General features: G+C 35.7%; 1 protein-coding gene across 1 annotated transcript in view; it reads left to right on the top strand.

The window, feature by feature from the left end:
- LOC143253484 (protein Wnt-7b-like) overlaps nt 1-19,470 on the top strand; it is a 59,275-nt gene that overhangs the window by 37,683 nt on the left and 2,122 nt on the right. The window contains exons 2-3 of the mRNA XM_076507463.1: nt 377-603; nt 17,330-17,598. Of these exons, the coding sequence (XP_076363578.1) occupies nt 377-603; nt 17,330-17,598 (496 nt within the window). The remainder of the gene's footprint in view (nt 1-376; nt 604-17,329; nt 17,599-19,470) is intronic.

Genomic DNA, 19,470 nt, shown 5'->3' with positions numbered 1-19,470 from the left:
TCATCAAAGTCTGGCTCAGACTACATAGGTTTTTTAAAACTCTCTCGTTATGTATAAATATTATTAGGTTTTTTAGGCTTATTTTAGACCGATTTGTCGAAGATTGGTCATCCACGGAGAAGGAACATAAAGTCCTCGAAAAGAGCTGACATATGATCATCATGTGGTTGAACAACGTTTTGAATTAAAATACAGACGTTACATCGAATTAAGAGCTAAAATAAATAGTTCATTTTCCAACCGGACTGAGTGGCAAAATGGCGGTGAACACATCCTTAACCACCACTGACATTAGATAGTTTCTGTTGGTTGTCATCTATAATATACCAAACCTATAGAATGTCTATTTAAATTCTTCGCTTGTGTGTTTCTTCAGAGCTATGTCCTCGGTGGTAGCGTTTAGTGCCCACATCATATGTAACAAGATACCTGGGTTGACGGCTATCCAGAGGAAAATCTGTCGCGAGCGTCCTAACGCCATAGTAGCCATCGGTGACGGAGCCAGGCTCGGGATCAAGGAGTGCCAGCGTCAGTTTCAGTCATACCGCTGGAACTGTTCGGCCATCGGGAGTGACAGTGTATTCGGTCACGTGGTAGTTGTGGGTGAGTAAAGTGAATTATGTGTTTATTTATTATGAATAAAGAAATATTACGTAATTCACCGTTTTAAAAGTGGTAAGAAAAGAAACGAAACAATTATTATACATTCCTTCAGGGTGCCCGGCATGGCCAGGTGGTTAGGGCGCTCGAACCCCTGATTTTAGAGTCGTAAAACCGTAGATTTACCGATGTACCAGCGGGGGACGAAACATGTCGTACCTCATTGTTTGTAGCCATATATAAATATAGCCATGAAACGTTTCAATCTTCTATTTAGTTATTACTGAGTGCGGTCAAATAAAAATAATTTGACACATTTGAAAACACATTAATATAATAACAAAAATTTGACACATTCGAGAATACAACATTAAAATAATGTTCTAATCACGTGAAGCTATAGTAACAATAAAATTAACCAATAGCGTTAGTGTGTGTATCGAAGTGAAAAATACTGTATTAAAACCACCAGTTGCTTTGTATAAACGTTCTATTTATAAAGTGGATTATTGGATGCGTGTGCGTGTTTCTATTATAGCAAAGCCACATCAGGCTATCTGCTGATTTTAGCATTGTAAATTCGTAGATTTACCGCTAGCGGTGGGCTCAGCAGATAGCTCGATGTGGCTTTGAAATAAGAAAACACACACGGTAAGAGATGCTTTAAAACAAACTACTAAGAGTATAGGAAAATTTTGTTATGGTTAAAACAGGGGACATTTGTTTTATGAATAGATTTTCATTAATAGTTCAAGGTCGGAATTACTCTTAGAAAAAAATGAAAATCCTCAGTTATTCGATGTCCAGTCTCATTTGTGTGGTTCCAGATCGCCAAACTGGATGGACGTGAAAAGATGTTACATCACCTCATTGATACACCCACGTGCTCGTGGATAAGAACGGTCAAATGTAGTTTAGTTTTTGCGATATAAGTAGACTTCTAGTCACCACACGTGTTTTTATATAAAATCCAGGAGTGAGGAGAGCTGGATATGGGATCTCACGAAAGCATTTTAACCTAAAGGTTGGTTTTAAGATTAATATGAGTTCGAGCTGTTTATAGAATTTCTTTATTAAAAACTGTAGCCGTTTAGAAAGTGTGACACTTTGTTGTCCTAGATAAGATATGGACAATAAAGTTGATCATTTGTTTGTTTGTTTTTGAATTTCGCACAAAGCTACTCGAGAGCTATCTACGCCAGCCGTCCCTAATCTAGCAGTGTAAGATTAGGGGGAAGACAGCTAGGTAGTCTTCACCACCCATTGTCAACTCTTAGGCTACCATTTTACCAACAAATAGTGGGATTGGCCGTACATTATATTGTCCCCACAGCTCAAAGGGCGAGCATGTTTGGTGTGACAGAAATTCGAACTCGCGATCCTCAGATTACGAGTTGAATGCTTTAACCACCTTGCCATGCCGGGCGTCGTTTATTTAATGGAAACATTTGGTATATATAAAATAACATGTTAATGTGAAGAAATATATATAACAAACTAAATAACTTAAAGATCCGAATAACTGAACATAAAAATTAATTTGACACAAATCTTATAAAAAATGTAACATTAGCTTCAGTAAGGTCTAGTGGAAGAGTAGAATAGTTAGTGTATTGACGACATGGAACATTATAACGTATAATGGTTAGTTTACTGATGACGTTGAACGTTATAACGTAGAATGGTTATGTAATGACTATATTGAACGTTATAACGTACAATGGTTATTGTATTGATAATGTATAACATTTAAAGATTTAGTACCTGTAACACAATACACCAAACGTTTTATAAATTAGACACAACAATACGTAAATTGTTTCTACCAAGTGTTTTATTCAGTTTAATAATGTATATTATTTTATCAACTAAAAGTTGTGTCAAATGTTCTTTCATTATGTTTTTTTTTAATTTCGCGCAAAGCTACACGAGGGCTATCTGCGCTAGCCGTCCCTAACTTAGCAGTGTAATACTAGAGAGAGAAGACAGCTAGTCATCACCACCCACCGCCAACTCTTCAGCTACTCTTTTACCAACGAATAATGGGATTGACCGTCACATTAGAACGCCCCCACGGCTAAAAGGGCGAACATGTTTGGTGCGACGAGGATTCGAACCCTCGACCTTCAGATTACGAGTTGAACGCCTTAACCCACCTAGCAATGATGGGCCCTTTCATTATGAGTTGTAATTCAAATCAGCGTCTAGCTTTTCACTCTGTTTGCGAGTGTTACGTGTTTATCTTAATGTCACGGCCTATTATCACGTATTCCATTATGGTTGCTAGTGTTATATATGTTTATCTTAAAGTCATGGCCTATCATCCCATATTTCAAGTTATAAGTTCGTCCGTTTTAGGAGTGAAATGTTCTTTTTAAAAATATACAATAATTAGTTTTCTTATTGGTAATAAACAGTAGTAAAAATACTAATATCTAGTGTCGAGGGTAAATACTGTGGAAATAAGCTATTAAATAAACTGCTCTGTAAGTATATTTAAAAAACCTAAAAACCAATATCAGCTGTGTACTAGCTTAGTTTCGTCGCACACATGCTTATGTATAGCCAATATTTTTTTCCTATCCTGTTTCTCAAACAAGTTTTAAAGTTTTTGGTGTTGGTCACCGTACCATATACAGTTGACGCCATCTTCAAAGGTTCGTTTTTATAAGTCGTCATTATCGTCGAGAGTAACTCTTCTCTACCTACAGCTATGGACGTTTGAAAACGATTAAGGTTGACAGGTGTGTGATCTCACGTTTTCATATTTCATACTTAAGTCTCCATTCAAGAAACGTTGACCGAAAGTTTGACGACTTTTTTTTAAAGTGTCCGATATACTCCCAATGCTGGAGTCGTTTTTTTAATGATCCAAAACCTCGAAACTCCCTTTCGTATATTTGGCATTTGTATATAGACACGAACAAATAGAAAACTATATCGGCGAGATTTATTTTTGAAAACCGAAAATCATTTGTATAAAATATACTTAAATAGAAGCGTCAGCAGTCGAAATAACAGATATATTCACACAATTAGAAAATGATAAAATTTATTGAATAACATAAAGTCTACAACGTTTAATTACTTTCTACACTAGAAAAGATCTTTTAAGTTGTTATAATAATAATATTCTCATACAATTTTCTTTTTAGTCATATGATTATGTTTATTTTAAATTAATTTCTTTTAATCCAGAGATCCGCTTTATAAATAAAATTAAATATTTTAAAATAAAAAATTGTTTTGGAACTTCTATTAACTAGATAGCGCTAGCGTATTTCCGTGTTTTATTTATTTTTCTCTTTTTTTTTTTCTTTCTTGTTCTTAGATTACACAGTCTTGCGGGGGCCCGGCATGGCCAAGCGCGTAAGGCGCGCGACTCGTAATCCGAGGGTCGCGGGTTCGCGCCCCGTCGCGCCAAATATTCTCTCCCTTTCAGCCGTGGGGGCGTTATAATGTATCGGTCAATCCCACTATTCGTTGGTAAAAGAGTAGCCCAAGAGTTGGCGGTGGGTGGTGATGACTAGCTGCCTTCCCTCTAGTCTTACACTGCTAAATTAGGAACGGCTAGCACAGATAGCCCTCGAGTAGCTTTGTGCGAAATTCCAAAACAAACAAACAAACAGTCTTGCGGAATACATTCCAAAAAAAAGTCATGACTGATCCCACTAAAGAAACACTAGACTATGTTAGATATTATTTACATTGAAGAAAACAACCTTGTTCTAGAGTTTGTTGTATAAATAATTAACTTGTTCTCAAGCATTGTTTGATTTTGGTGGAACGTTACTGAGCTACCGGTGAGATAGTTGAATAGCGTTCATACTCTCGTCTCCTACATACTTTATTAGGGTTACCGATAAGCCGCCGCTTTTGATTAATCTAGGCGTGTTATAAAAACGTAACTCGAGAGAAGCTTTGTTATAGTTTTTAAGATGTGATTATTAAGTGACGTAACGTAAACGAAAATTCAAACATATTGTTCTCGTTTTAAGAGCCTACAATTAGAATAGATAACGTAATGTATTTATTGTACGTTCTGTTTATTTTTTGATAACAGTAAAATACATTTGTGTGGTTTACTAATTATCTTCAACAGCAACTTATCTATTTTCTTCTGAATATAATAAAATCACGATAGTAAGTTTGTTTATTATATAATAAAATCACGATAGTATAATAAAATCACGATAGTAAGTTTGTTTATTATATAATAAAATCACGATAGTAAGTTTGTTTATTTGTTAATTAAGCTTTTTCCAACGCTACTCAAGGCCAATCTGTGCTAGTCGTCCCTACTTTGTAAGTGATACAGTATAGAAAAGACAACTAGTTAACATCATCCACCGCCAACTCATTGGTTTGTCTTTATCGACGGATATTGCTATAGGCCCTTATATAATGTAGTCCCTACAGCTAAGTGTATTCAGTAACGAATTTAAACCCCATGTTCCATAGACTGCGAGTCTGTTACGGATCTTAAATTCGAAGCCATGTCAGGCCAAACTACACATGGGTTACGAACGTTCTGTCTTATGGGAATTCGTCAGGGTTTGTATATGGGCTGAGATTGTTTAGGGTGGGTGTCTATGATTTTTTTGCGAAACATTTCAACAATTAAAGGACGGTACACAATCCACTTGCTTTAAAACAAATATATATTCAAAAGAAGTACATAAACTAGTTACAATATAGAAAATCACAGTTTTACCTAAATAATTCTGTTTTCTTTTCAAAAGTTCATACACGTGGCATCATTTACTTTAGAACACCCCTTGACCAGACAATGTCTTAGCCTTATATTTATTAATACAGTACAACTGTTAACCTCACTTTAAATATTGCCCGTTATGGCTAAAATAATAACTTCAATCTCACTGACGTAACTTTTTTATTAACTAGCTGTATCACATATTTATAACACCAGCAGTAAAATTTAGAACTATCTAGTCCATCAATTGCAACAATAATACACATATAGCTAAACAAATACGAAGCTTTGAATGAGATGACGTCAACAGTGTTACTAAACCTTGGTACAACAGTTAAATTGCATACTAAACGTACGACCCGTACCAAGTTACGTAATGAATTTTATCCTAACTATCACCTTTAAAATAATTAATTTTTAAACATTATTGTTATCAAAACTAAATAATTATTAACTATTTTATCAATAAATGAACTAAATAGTTACCCTTACACAAACCAGTCTTGTGTATATAAATAATTAAATTTTAACATTATAAGTCCAGAAATTTACGGCAGACTTGTCGGCGGACAATAATAAGAGAAAATGCATTATTGTCATAAAAGAAATATTTCTACTGCAGAATGACATGTATAAATGTAGAACAAATTAACAAACTATTCGAGCTTCATTTCGAAGTAACAGATTTTTAATTCAAGCAACTATGAAATTTCATACATTATTTGTACAAGTGTTCTTTATGTTTAAGTTATCCTGAGCGTTTGTTTTTACTTCAAGATTCTCTTTTAAAAACTAACTTCATTTCGTTTTTTCTCTCAGAACTAATTTGTTTGTAAGCCAACTCCATTTTAACACCAGGTCTAATTAAGTTTGTAATCTCGCATTATTTTGGCAATACGCCTAAGTTATTTCTAATCTAATTTCAATCTTTATTAGTATAAATCTAATTTGTTTGTAAAGTAATTTTAGATTTCTAAGACACTACTTGTATCTCCTTCTGTTCTTTCTAAATATATCATCTTAGAGAGAGAGAAGATACTGTTAAGTCGTTTATTTTCAGTCTTTGCAATAGTACACTGTTTGTTCCTCTTATGAGCCAGTATAATAAGGGTTAGTTCTTTCAATTCAATGATCTACCATGATAATTTTGCTGTGATTAGTCGAGAGTTTATCACGTGGTTTGAAACATTTTTCAAAATGTAAACTAGGTGGATCATTTAAGCTTATCTAAAAATAATTCACTCTAATTCGTAAAATCAGTGTCGACATATTTTACGAAGTATTATTTCAGTTACTCACAATTAATGTGTGTGTGTTTTTCTTATAGCAAAGCCACATCGGGCTCAGAGGGGAATCGAACCCCTGATTTTAGCGTTGTAAATCCGGAGACATACCGCTGTACTAGCGGGGGCTACTCACAATTAAAGAACTGCAGAGACGTTTAATCAGCAGAACCTTGCAGACCATAATTTTTGGTAGCAGAGTGAAAATATATTGATTCACTTGGGCCTATTTTACAATATAACGTCGGTTTGTTTGTTTTTTTATTTTTCGAATTTCGCGCAAAACTACATGAGGGCTATCTGCTCTAGCTGTCCCTAATTTAACAGTGTAAGACTAGAGGGAAGGCAGCTAGTCATCATCACCCACCGCCAATTCTTGGGCTGCTCTTTTACCAACAAATAATGCGATTGACCGTTATATCATAACGCTCCCATGGCTGAAAGGGCAAACACGTTTTGGGTGACTGGGATTCGAAACCGCGACCCTCGGATTACGAGTCGAGTACGTTAAATATCTGGCCATACTGAGCCTAACAACGTCGGAAATCGCCAACATTCTGTATGAATTTTGTATAGAAGCTAGACAAGTATGTAGTTCATACCTTTATAGTTACATTTTGAAAACTGAAAGGTTTGAAATTTATTGTTTTATTACTGATTCTTAAAATAAAATCAATATTTTCAAAGGTACGTTAAACTTCAAGATTTGTCTGTAAACCCGGCAATGTAGGCGAAATATATTACGTGAATGAGCTAGAAAATCAGATTTTATTAAAACTGAAAACGGAAGTATGTGTGTCGGAGTGAGAGGGGATAAAACAATTATCGACTGGTGATTTAGAGCAACAGATAATGCTACTAGCGCCACCTAATAAGGAAAACTACTTAGTAAATAATTATTAATGTATAAAAAATACGAAGGTTAGTTAACACAGGAAAATAACCTTGTTAGAAAAAAAATGGTTATTACTACTTCACAAAAACTATAAGACAGACAAGTTTCAGCATCTGTGTATGTAGGTGAGGTTTTAAAAATTCTCGGTTGCTCATGATACATTCTCAGAAACTTATATATATCTATATATGTGTAAATATGTATATATATATCAACACAATTTGTAACGCTAAACTCGTTGCTAGGTGGCATGAGATAAAAAAATCTTCAATCACGTCTTTGTATGGCTGACGCAAGTTTATTTATTTTTAGCTACACAACAAGCTTTAAGAGCTATGAATATTGCAGGCAGTCGAATCTAGAATTGTTATGTTCTAAGTCCGTCAATTCATCATTAACTCACTTGTGGATAAACGATTTTTTTTTCTTATACGAAAGCTACAGAGTAGGTTATCCTCACTTCGTCTACCACGTGCAAGCAAACTCCGGATTTTTGAGATGCTATAATTAAAAATTCCGACCCTCTCAGGTTTATAACACCCAAATACTGATAATGAGGCTGAAGAATTGGTGGACATTTTTAGATGAGGGCGCTGATGACAAACCGATTATTTTTTAATTTTTGCTGGCCATATGTCAATTGTACCATATGTCTGATTTTGACTGTCAACCACCTTATAAAATATTATTCAGGTCCAAAGGCGGAAGGCTTTCGATACGTCGTCGTCTACACTTGTGTTCCATAACAGGCAGTTGCCGTCTATTCTACAAAATTTCATCATGAATACTCTTCCTAGGCAATCTATCAAAGAATAATTCGTGATTTATAAACACAGTGAACTTATATTTATTTAATATTTGAATAATAATGTTACTACGCTATTATCTTAAATTATCTACTGCGTTATTATTTATTTTATCTGAAAAATAATTACACTTATTACCAATATTTCGGTTTATTTTGGTGCGTTATAACAGCAGTATTCAAATCTCTATATTCACGTAAAGTAGCCCAATAGTTGGCGGTAGGTGTTTTTGACTAGCTCCCTTTCTCTAATGTATTAATTAAAACGTAGAGACGGCTAGCGCAAATAATTCTTGAGTAACTTCGCAAGCAGTTTAACAAACAATTCAATTTTTATGCCTAGTTTTTAGCTTAAACGTAATTGTAGCAAAATACTTGAAATTTTCGTTGTTTTAATTACAGTTTCACGGATTGTTCACTTTGTCCTTAATAAATAAATATATGATTACTATTTCTGCCATCAAGTTTGCGTTTAGAACTGGAGTTAAGTGGTTTGTTTGTTTTTTAGGACTTAAAACTTTGAATGACGAGTGAACTGATATTTAACTAACCAAAGTTTTATTCACGCTACGCTTAACCCTATGATTAGTTGCTTTCTTTTCGATGGAACAGTCTAAAATAGTGTGGAGGAGTTTATACGATTTTCCGGATTTGAATGACGTAAATCCGGCTATGCTTTGTTACCTGTTGTATTCGATAAACAGTTTTAACGGCCTCTGGTGGATAAAAGCTAAACTACTCATAAGTAACGGGCAATAAATCAAAGCGCAAACTGCCACACGATATCAAATAAGGTTGATTAACATTTCTAATATTATACGTAAACAGATGACGCTTTAGAGAGATAAGTATATTGGTAGGTAGATATAGATGGATGTATTACGTAGGTATAGATAAACAGGTTCACTTTGACCCTTTCACAGCTTCCTAAAGCAATAGAACTGAGATTTATTAAAGACTGAAGTGATCCTCTGTACAAGTCGAATTTGTTGAATCTCATTGAAGTTTCAAAAGGATAATTTAACATTAAACTGAACCACGTACACGTTAGTTCTTGTTAATTTAACATTAAACTGAACCATGTACACGTTAGTTCTTGTTAATTTAACATTAAACTGAATCATGTGTAAGTGAGTTGTTGTTAATTTAACATTAAACTGAATCATGTAGACGTTAGTTCTTGTTAATTTAACATTAAACTGAATCATGTGTAAGTGAGTTGTTGTTAATTCAATATTAACCTGAACCATGTAGATGTTAGTTGTTGTTAATTCAATATTAAAATGAATCATGTACATGTTAGTTGTTGTTAATTTAACATTAGCATGTTAGATATTACTGATTTAATAATAAACTAAACAGTGTAAACTTAATTCGACACAGTTTTTAATGAAGTTTTTATTAGCTAAACAGACAGTTCTTAAGACACTGATGTTTTTGTTTCTATTTTTAGAGCTGGGGTAATTTTGTCCTTCGAAACACTGTTGAGTCTTTTACTTAGGTTTAAAACACTGAAAAAAAATTGTAGAAACATTCTACGAACCGCTACACTCCGTACGATTCACTAGAAAAGATCCTTCGTTTCCTACAGTTACGTCCCCCGCTGGGATAGCAGTTTTACATTACTAAAAAACAGGGATTCGATTTTCCTCGTTGGACCCAGCAGATAGCCTGATGTGGCTTTGCTATAAGAAAACACAAACACACACAAACGCCTACAGTTACTTCTGTACCTACCTAAAACATTCCTGTTTGTTAACAAGATGCCCACAGAATCCCAAAGGGGAAGAGTAGACAGGAACACAAACACTGTTGCCACAATCGGCTTCAGTCATCCAAGAAGAACTGTCACTGTACTCCACCATCCGTTGTTCAACTTTTTTACACATTTTAGCTCTCCTTGATAGGTGACCTACATCATGTGGATGAAGAAACCCTCGGGTCTGTTACCAAGTTTGGTTCTGGTAGATTTAAAACTGTATAAATCAAGCTACAATCCTGTCACTTTTTAAAAATAGTTTCCTTCGTGTGATGTATATATGCTCCCTTAAAGCTGATTCTTCAAGGAAAGATTGCAAGTATTTGTATATACAGCTCAGAATTACTGTTAGGGAATTAAAATAGAAAGCTTATAACACGAGTTTTCGAAAGGTCAACCTTTCTTCTACAGGGGCAAATTAGGAGAGATAATGTAATCAAACGAATGATATATATCACTCCCTGTTTGCACTCGAAGAAGAAAAGTGAACCTTTAGAAAACTCTCGGGTTATAGGATTTTTATTTCACTTCTCTCTCTTTCTCCATCTATCTATACTGAAGTTGTATTGTGTGTGTATGCATATATATATATAGTTTTAACGGTTCATAAGCTTGTATATATATATGTATATATGCATGTATTCCTAATTGACCAAAAGCTTTTTATAAAGACATGGTAACCCGCATAGAAAGTCAAGGTTTAGACAAGTTAGTCTATTTTGAGTAATGGCCAGGTGGTTAAAGTACTCGACTCATAATCCGAGAGTCGCGAGTTCGAATCCCCGTCACATCAAACATGCTCGCCCTTTAAGCTGTGAGGAAGTTATAATGTGACGGTCAATCCTACTATTCGTTGGTAAAAGAGTAGCCCAAGAGTTGGCGGTGGGTGGTGATGAGTAGTTGCCTTTTCTCTAGTCTTACACTGCTAAACTAGAGATGGCTAGCGTAGATAGCCCTCGTATAGTTTTGCGCAAATTCAAAATAAACCAAACTATTTTGAGTGATGTAGGGAAAGCATTGAGAAAAACGCCAAACAAGCTCGTCTAAACTAATGTATGTTCACCTTTAACGCACAGTTTGTGAAGATGGATATTAATTAGGTGGAAGAAACCTTACTTGGCTCAAATTTGAGCTCTTTTTGTATGCCTGCAATTGGACTTATTGCAGATGAATTTACGCTTTCGTCAGAGAATAAAAAAATCCTTGAAAGACGTGAATCCCTCCAACAGGAAGGAACTATCACTTCTTCACAACACACTCATGGTAAATTAGAACCTGATTTAGAAGGTTTTCTTAAATCAAAAAAGATTGTATTTTTATTTAACAAAAAACGAACATATAATCCAGTGCACACCTAAGAAACGAACTCCGAAGTCTCTTAATGGCTGAAAGTAATTCGATTCTTAACAATGTTGTAAACTTAAATTAAAGAACTAAAGAGCTGTAACATCACAGGTTTATTCAATAACAAGTACAGCTTTATAAATGATTACAATCACTTGAGAGACCCACCACCACCACACACTTAGACTGGATTATTTTATTGGCTCCTACGTCTATGAATTAGTCATTAAATGTTGACAGCGTAGACAAGTTTCAGAAATGCTTAGTTATGAAAAACATATTGACCGCATATCAATGTTTTACCACTGGTCATCTCGTAGACACGCTTTATGTCCTAGCTGATCTTCACGGTAACGAATATATACGTCCCTTTAACCATAAAATCTTAATTTATCACCAAGATTGGGTTTCATTTTCACGAAATGCTGACAGTAATAATGTAATAGTAGGTTCTATAGTATGAAAAACAATAAAGAAATAAAGACTCGCGTATCATTTGATTTTTTAGATACTGTGGTTTATAACATTTCAAAAGGTTTGTACTTTTCTCAGGGTGTTGCTAGGAAACAATCACGTGCACTTAGCACGGGCAGAAGCCTACGTTATTACAGCAAGTGATACTCAAACTGTGTGGGGAAGTAGCTCGGAGGGATCACCATCTCTAGGATTATCGCCAAATGTTTATTACGTCAGCTTTTACGTATTTATTATTTATTGACGGCGTATTATTTATGTATGAGCGAGTTTAAAAGACAATGTATAATGCTCATTTTCGTGATGACACGGATCTGTGGACAATGGACACTGATATGTGAACTTTAAGATACTCCACAGTTTTCCACTAAATAAAATGTTAACACTAGGTTAATCCATACTTTCCAACTGAATAACATGTTATTATTAGGGCAGTTAGCATCTTTCGCACAAAGTAATTGATTAAAAATTATTTGGGTTATATAAATTGTTTAATATTTCATATTGAAACGATTCGACAAAACTACATATTAAATTTATACTGTTTTTACCGGGGACGTAATAGGTGGTTTAAGTGATGCCAAAATTGGTAAATAACCTTCGGTCTGTAGCGCATTTTCAGAAATACAGTAAATACCCTAAATTATGTGTATTTTATCTCGTGTAATTAAATAATTGAATCATTTGTTAATACAATATCAGAACATACTCCACTTGAGTTTTTGACCTTACAATAAATGACCTCTAACGTGTAGTTAATGATTTCATTTTATTGAAAGCACACAAATTTTGCTCTAACACCTGTTTAGTTGTATTTAACGTAAGTGTCGGTAACAAAAGCATAAAGTTTGTGGAAAGGTATTGGTAATATTCGTTCGGTTGTGTTTATGTTTTGAATTTCGCGCCAAGCTACACGAGCGCTAGCTGTGTTAGCCATCCCTAATTTAGCAGTGTAAGACTAGAGGGAAGGCAGCTAATCATCATTACCCACCGTCAACTCTTGAGCTACTTTTTTACCAATGAATAGTAGGATTGACCGTCACATTATAACGCCCCCACGGCTGAAAGTACGAGCATATTTGGTGTGACGGGGATTCGAACCCGCTACCCTAAGATTACGAGTTGAGTGTCTTAACCCACCTGGCCATGCCGGGCCATTCATCAGGAAATTGTGAATTAAATGGAGTGTATGTAGACGTTACAAATAAGGTATTGGTAATTGTTGTGTATATAAACATTACATATGTCTGTACTGTTACTAGGTGTGGAACCAATGTTTAAGTGGTGTTTGTTGCCTTTTATGAACACGACTAAGGAGGTGTAATGTCGTTGATTATTCTTTAACACACGATTTTGTGTGGAGGTGTTGACATTTAGTGACGTCATTAGTCTTTGTTTGTAGGTGTGTTCCACATAGTTACCGTGTAGTGCAAAACGGCGAAAACAAGCTGAGAGTCTTTTGCTAATCTTGTAGAACACAATCTACGTATCTGGTTAACACTTCTTTAACAAATGATAATATGCTTTATGTTTTTCTGTGGCATTTGTGTGTGTGTGTGTGTGCGCGCGATGTGTCTTTTGTTAACTTACGCTGAGTGCCAGACACTATTACCGGCCAGTGTAACAGTTTCACTGTTATCAATGCTAACTTACGCTGAGTGCCAGACACTATTACCGGCCAGTGTAACAGTTTCACTGTCATCAATGCTAACTTACGCTGAGTGCCAGACACTATTACCGGCCAGTGTAATAGTTTCATCGTTATCAATGCTAACTTACGCTGAGTGCCAGACACTATTACCGGCCAGTGTAATAGTTTCATTGTTATCAATGCTAACTTACGCTGAGTGCCAGACACTATTACCGGCCAGTGTAATAGTTTCATTGTTATCAATGCTAACTTACGCTGAGTGCCAGACACTATTGCCGGCCAGTGTAACAGTTTCATTGTTATCAATGAAATTTCGCCTACATTCACCTATTTCGTCCCAAGCAGTTAAAACACGCCTGTCATGCTAACCCACGTTCACTTCAGTGCCATTTAGCGCGTCCCCCACCACCACCACTAATCGGAGCTTACATCAGTAATTAGTGTAGGTATGCCAACTTTCAATCGCGGAAGGACCACACCTTACAGTAGTATGTGTACTAGAGTAAAGCAGTGATAAGAGTTGCAGTCAAACCGTTCGTTCACCTTTCGAAGCAAGCCTTACTAAGACTAACGACAACTCGAGGGTGTATGTTTTATATCTGTCATTGAACGCAGTAACAAGAAAATAACGTGATTTCATACGTTTCATATGGATTACCTACGAATAAGTCTTTAATTTTCACAATCAGCAGGTAAAGACAGTTTTTAGTTTCAAATATCCCCTCACCCCCAGTGGGTCAACGGTGCCTTAATACTGGCGTAAACGCTAAAATCCGAAGTTCGATTCCCGCGATGGGCAGAGTGAAGAAAGCCCATTGCTTCTAATAAATATTTCGTTTATACAATTCTGCAACCGTACATCCAAACTATCATGTCACTCAGAGCGTTTTTCTTATCATAGGTCGTGAACTTTTGCCTCAGCCTAGCGTTCAAGTGATCATTTCATCCAATAACAGTGGAAAAGTGAACTTTTTGGAATGCAGGTTTGAAGTAAAACAGTAAACAATGAATATTTGATTTTTTTCAGTGACACATCTTTCAGTGGCATATCCTTCAGTTCCTGAAAAATAGAAATGATTTTGCCTTTAAATCATGTGTTTTTAATCTTACAAAATATATTCCTCATTTAAATAAAACAAGTGCTCAGCTAATGAAACTTCAATATTTTTTTTCAGCTGATTGTAACTCATTAAAGTTATTTACGTAAATATTCAACTTCTAAGTTAATATTTCAGTTAATTATATCTTACTAAATCTGACTTTAGGTGTCTCACACTCGTATTTTATATTAATATTTTAATTAATTACTGGCCTGGTAATTAAGATGCTGTATTCGAAATCTTCAAGTCGAGGAATCGAAACATGGCGTCAAACTTACTGACCCTTTCAGCTGTACGGGCGTTATAATTGGCAGTCAATTCTTGATGAAGAGTAGCATAAGGTTTGACTTACTAAAGTCATTTTTCTAAGTGCCTGACTTATTTTCTAAATGCATTTAATATCATAGTAAACACACTTTCAAAATTTGAATCCTGTTTTTACTCAGTACTGTAGCTAAACATGTAAGAATTTCGTATACAGGCTTAAAGGTGATAAATATATGATCAGAGCGTGAGGAGAAAGCAGACACAAGTACCTTGAGATAGTCCTTCCAATAGATTTTTCTTTTTCTTCTTCCGGGGGGTTGTCACGTAAAGCAGTCCCTTTGTTTGGGACTGACATACAAGTGAAAGGGTACCTACTCAAAAGTATCAACTTGTTGCCCCTCTCGTCTGCCCGAGTAGTGGGAATTGGACACTACAAAGGTTTGGAATGCGTGTTTTTTGTTGTTTTTTTTTGCTTTACAGGATGTCTAGTTTGTTTGTTAGGAATATCACGCAAGGCTTCGTGAGGGTTATCTATGCTAACTGTCCTTAATCTAGCTGTGTAAGACTAGAGGGAAGGCAGCTAGTGTTCACCACCCACTGCCAACTCTTGGCCTATTCTTTTACCAACGAATAGGGGGATTAACCGTCACCTTATAATGCCCCCACAGCTAGATGAACAGTAACAGTCTTCTTGTTCACAGTTCCAAACCATCTAAAATTCTAGGGAACGCCCTCTACGAAGAAAGGTCTTCTATAAAGAAACACTGAACTATTTACTCTTTAAACAAATTATAGAACAGTAGAACATACATTACGATTAACGTGTGTGGTTATGTTTTAAATGGTCAAGGTTCAGGTGGCAACTCGAATTAAATTGTTTAGAATGAAATAAAATCAATCATAACGTTTAAAAATGTTCTAAAATCAACGTAATTAACTGAATACGTGAAAAAACAAGGAAAGAAAGTTCTCTTAGAAATTGCATTGCACACCAAAGAATACTATATGAAATGAAAAATAGAACTCGGGAAAGAAACAACGATTGGTAAAATAGTGACATTGTGAAAGTAAATTTTCTCTCATAAAATTACACATACGGTTGTTTGTCAATTTCCCTCCGATTAAATATTTATATAAATCATACACGTGGGAATATTAGTGTTGACGAAACCTATACCAGTGGAGTAGCTAAGCAAATCTTTCTTGCAATAACTGAAATGAGTTGCTGCTAATTAATGTCATATTTACCAGCTGGGTGCCTACTTCATGTCATGTTTACCAGCTGGGTGCCTACTTTATGTCATGTTTAACAGTTGGGTGCATACTTTATGTCATGTTTACCAGCTGGGTGCCTACTTCATGTCATGTTTACCAGCTGGGTGCCTACTTCATGTCATGTTTACCAGCTAGGTGCCTACTTAATGTCATGTTTACCAGCTGGGTGCCTACTTCATGTCATGTTTACCAGTTGGGTGCCTACTTTATGTCATGTTTACCAGCTGGGTGCCTACTTCATGTCATGTTTACTAGCTAGGTGCCTACTTTAAGTCGTGTTTGGAAATGGATCACCTAAATTTATGCCCGGCAGTGGCACAGCGGCATGTTTGCGGACTCACATCGCTAAAATCCGGGTTTCGATACCCGTGGTAGGCAAAACACAGGTAACTCATTGCGTAGCTTTGTGCCTAATTCCAAACGAACCAAACCCAAACTTATGTCAGGTTTAACAGTTTAGTTCCTCATTTTATATCAACTTACGGAGCTGGATACTCCATGTTGTATCGCAGCTTGGTCCACCATCTTATGTTAGGTTTAGCAGTTGGGTCTCCCATTTTTACAACCAATAAACCACTGGCACTTCTAATCCACTTTTCTCAGAATGACACTTTGTTTGCTTGTTTGAAGTTAAGCACAAAGATACCCTATGGGCTTTCTGTGCTTCTGCCCACCACGGGTATCAAAACCCATTTCTAGCGCTGAGTCACAGAAATACCGCTGTGGCACTGAGGGCCCCTTCTTAAAAGAACTCCTACTGCAGTTGAACTCTCTTTCTGTTCTCCAGGGGTTATTCCAGACCATTCCACTCATGGTGCAAACCAATATTTTGCCTTTTGAAGTCAGAGTGCGTGTGTTGTTTTGTACAAAACATTATAAAGGCACAAAACGCTTTATTCCAACCCGTAGAAACCACTGACGCATCAACCAGAGTTCACAAACCTTTTTCCAGAATGTTACGATCGGAATGTTACGCGGTTTTCTTCGCTGTTTCTAGCAGTGCAAAACAAACCGACATAGTTTACAGCACATTTAAAAGCACAGAGTAAACAACTAAGGAATACAATTATTCATATAATATACGTTCCGTACGCAGCTAGTCTTGAGCAAGTGGTAGGCTAAGTTAACAACTTAGGACTATAGTTATTTGTTTTGAACGCAGGTAGTCGCGAGGCAGCGTACGTTTACGCCATCAGTTCTGCGGGCGTCACCTACGCTGTTACCCAGGCATGCAGCAGAGGAAACATCAGCTGGTGTGGGTGTGATCGAACAAAGGAAGGAATTAGCCGACGGGGAGAATGGAAGTGGGGAGGGTGCAGCGCTGACGTCCGCTATGGGATGAAGCTAGCCCGGCAGTTTCTGGACGCTAGAGAGCTAGAAGGCGACGCTCGTTCGCTGATGAACCTACACAATAATAAAGCTGGAAGAAAAGTAAGTATTTTGTCTGTCTAGTGTTACATTGTGATAATAAATCTGGAAGAAAAGTAAGTATTTTGTCTGTCTAGTGTTACATTGTGATAATAAAGCTGGAAGAAAAGTAAGTATTTTGTCTGTCTAGTGTTACATTGTGATAATAAAGCTGGAAGAAAAGTAAGTATTTTGTCTGTCTAGTGTTACATTGTGATAATAAAGCTGGAAGAAAAGTAAGTATTTTGTCTGTCTAGTGTTACATTGTGATAATAAAGCTGGAAGAAAAGTAAGTATTTTGTCTGTCTAGTGTTACATTGTGATAATAAAGCTGGAAGAAAAGTAAGTATTTTGTCTGTCTAGTGTTACATTGTGATACCTTTATACCAATAACACAGAAACAAAGTCTAGATATTTTTGTAATAACAACTGTTACCTATTATAATTTACCCCGTACGGGTCTCAAATTTCTTATGTTACGGATAGTACAAATAATAATTCATATAAGAGAGTTTTACAAACTTACAAACAATACTGCTTCTTTTAGTCTGGAACTGAAACTTTTATCGACGGTTCATGAGGCGCAAATTACTTTATGTTGATACACAGATACACTGCACTTGACGAGAATGCTAGCTAGCTCTATTATTCACACGAGTTTTTACCCAACGACAATATTTAATATCTTCGTAGAAATTTTAACGTTCGAAGTTTATTACTGAAGCCTGTATTGTTCGAATCAAATATCTGTAGTTTTCCGATTAATAAGCGGTTGTCACAATAATAGCTTCAGAGGCTTATAGTACATTGATTGTAGCTGACCAACAATATTATTTTATTGTTTCTTAGAGAGTCGATTTCTAATCTTTAAGCGAAGCTCTAGAAAGTTCAGTTGGCCCAACAATATTCGAAGGTACGCTAGTGCTTTTATAAAACATATATTGTTGATTCTTACTCTTGAGAGTCTTCCATAAATTTAAAGAACAAGTGTGATTTGTGCAATACACAACCAACGATATACGTCACACGCATTAAAGTGACACAAGAGAAGGTATTAAAATAAATGTATAACAGTAAATCCATTACAGAACTCGAAGCCTTAAGCAGTTAATTTACAGGTAATAAGGTGCTTGGAATATTTTTCTAATAACAACTTAAACATAAAGCAGGTAATCTACAGCTAATAACGTAATTAAAACAAATAAGACTCGTTCAGACATTTGTTATAATATTTGAAAAGTTTTAATTTTTATTCGGCATCAAAAGTTTCACAGTAAATTTTATTCTTTTGGAAAAACTTCAGAGTCTTAAAAGTAATTTATTTTGTTGTATTTTCGTTTCACTATATATTAATTATGTGTAAAGATTGTTGAACATTGGTTAGTTATAGCCTATTTACAGATTGTTTAATAATTACTCCGCACAAAAAATAGAATACTTCACAACTCGTGATAGGTTCCACAAAACATACAGGAAAGATAGAGTAATTATTTTTCACGGTTATCAGCCACCTGTCCCTTGCTGACAGAGGTATTAATCCTAGTAAGTACTCCTGAATAATAGAGGAAATAATCGTGGTAGATTTGTCAAATTAAATCTTTAGAGAGATGTTCCCTGCTACCGTAAGACATTATCAACTCTCCATCTATCTGTCAACTAGAAGAAAGAAAAGAAACAACAACAAAAAACGTGACATCCACGTGGGCTGTTCTGCACCACGTAAACCTCTGCAGTAAACCTTTCCGGTTTAGTGAAACTAAAAATCTGTCTTCCTAGCGTAATTCGCTAAGACGCTATCAACGTTTTATCTTGTACTTAGCAGGAAAACGACCTGACATTCACTCGTTCAATGTGCTCTCTTTAGTGTCACTTATTTCACTGCACTGTTGACAACTC

Source organism: Tachypleus tridentatus, chromosome 6 (genome assembly GCF_004210375.1).
Source record: "Tachypleus tridentatus isolate NWPU-2018 chromosome 6, ASM421037v1, whole genome shotgun sequence".
NCBI classification, from domain to species: Eukaryota; Metazoa; Arthropoda; class Merostomata; order Xiphosura; family Limulidae; genus Tachypleus; species Tachypleus tridentatus.
The sequence above is the reverse complement of the archived record's forward strand: the minus strand, read 5'-3'. Positions and strand labels throughout refer to the sequence as shown.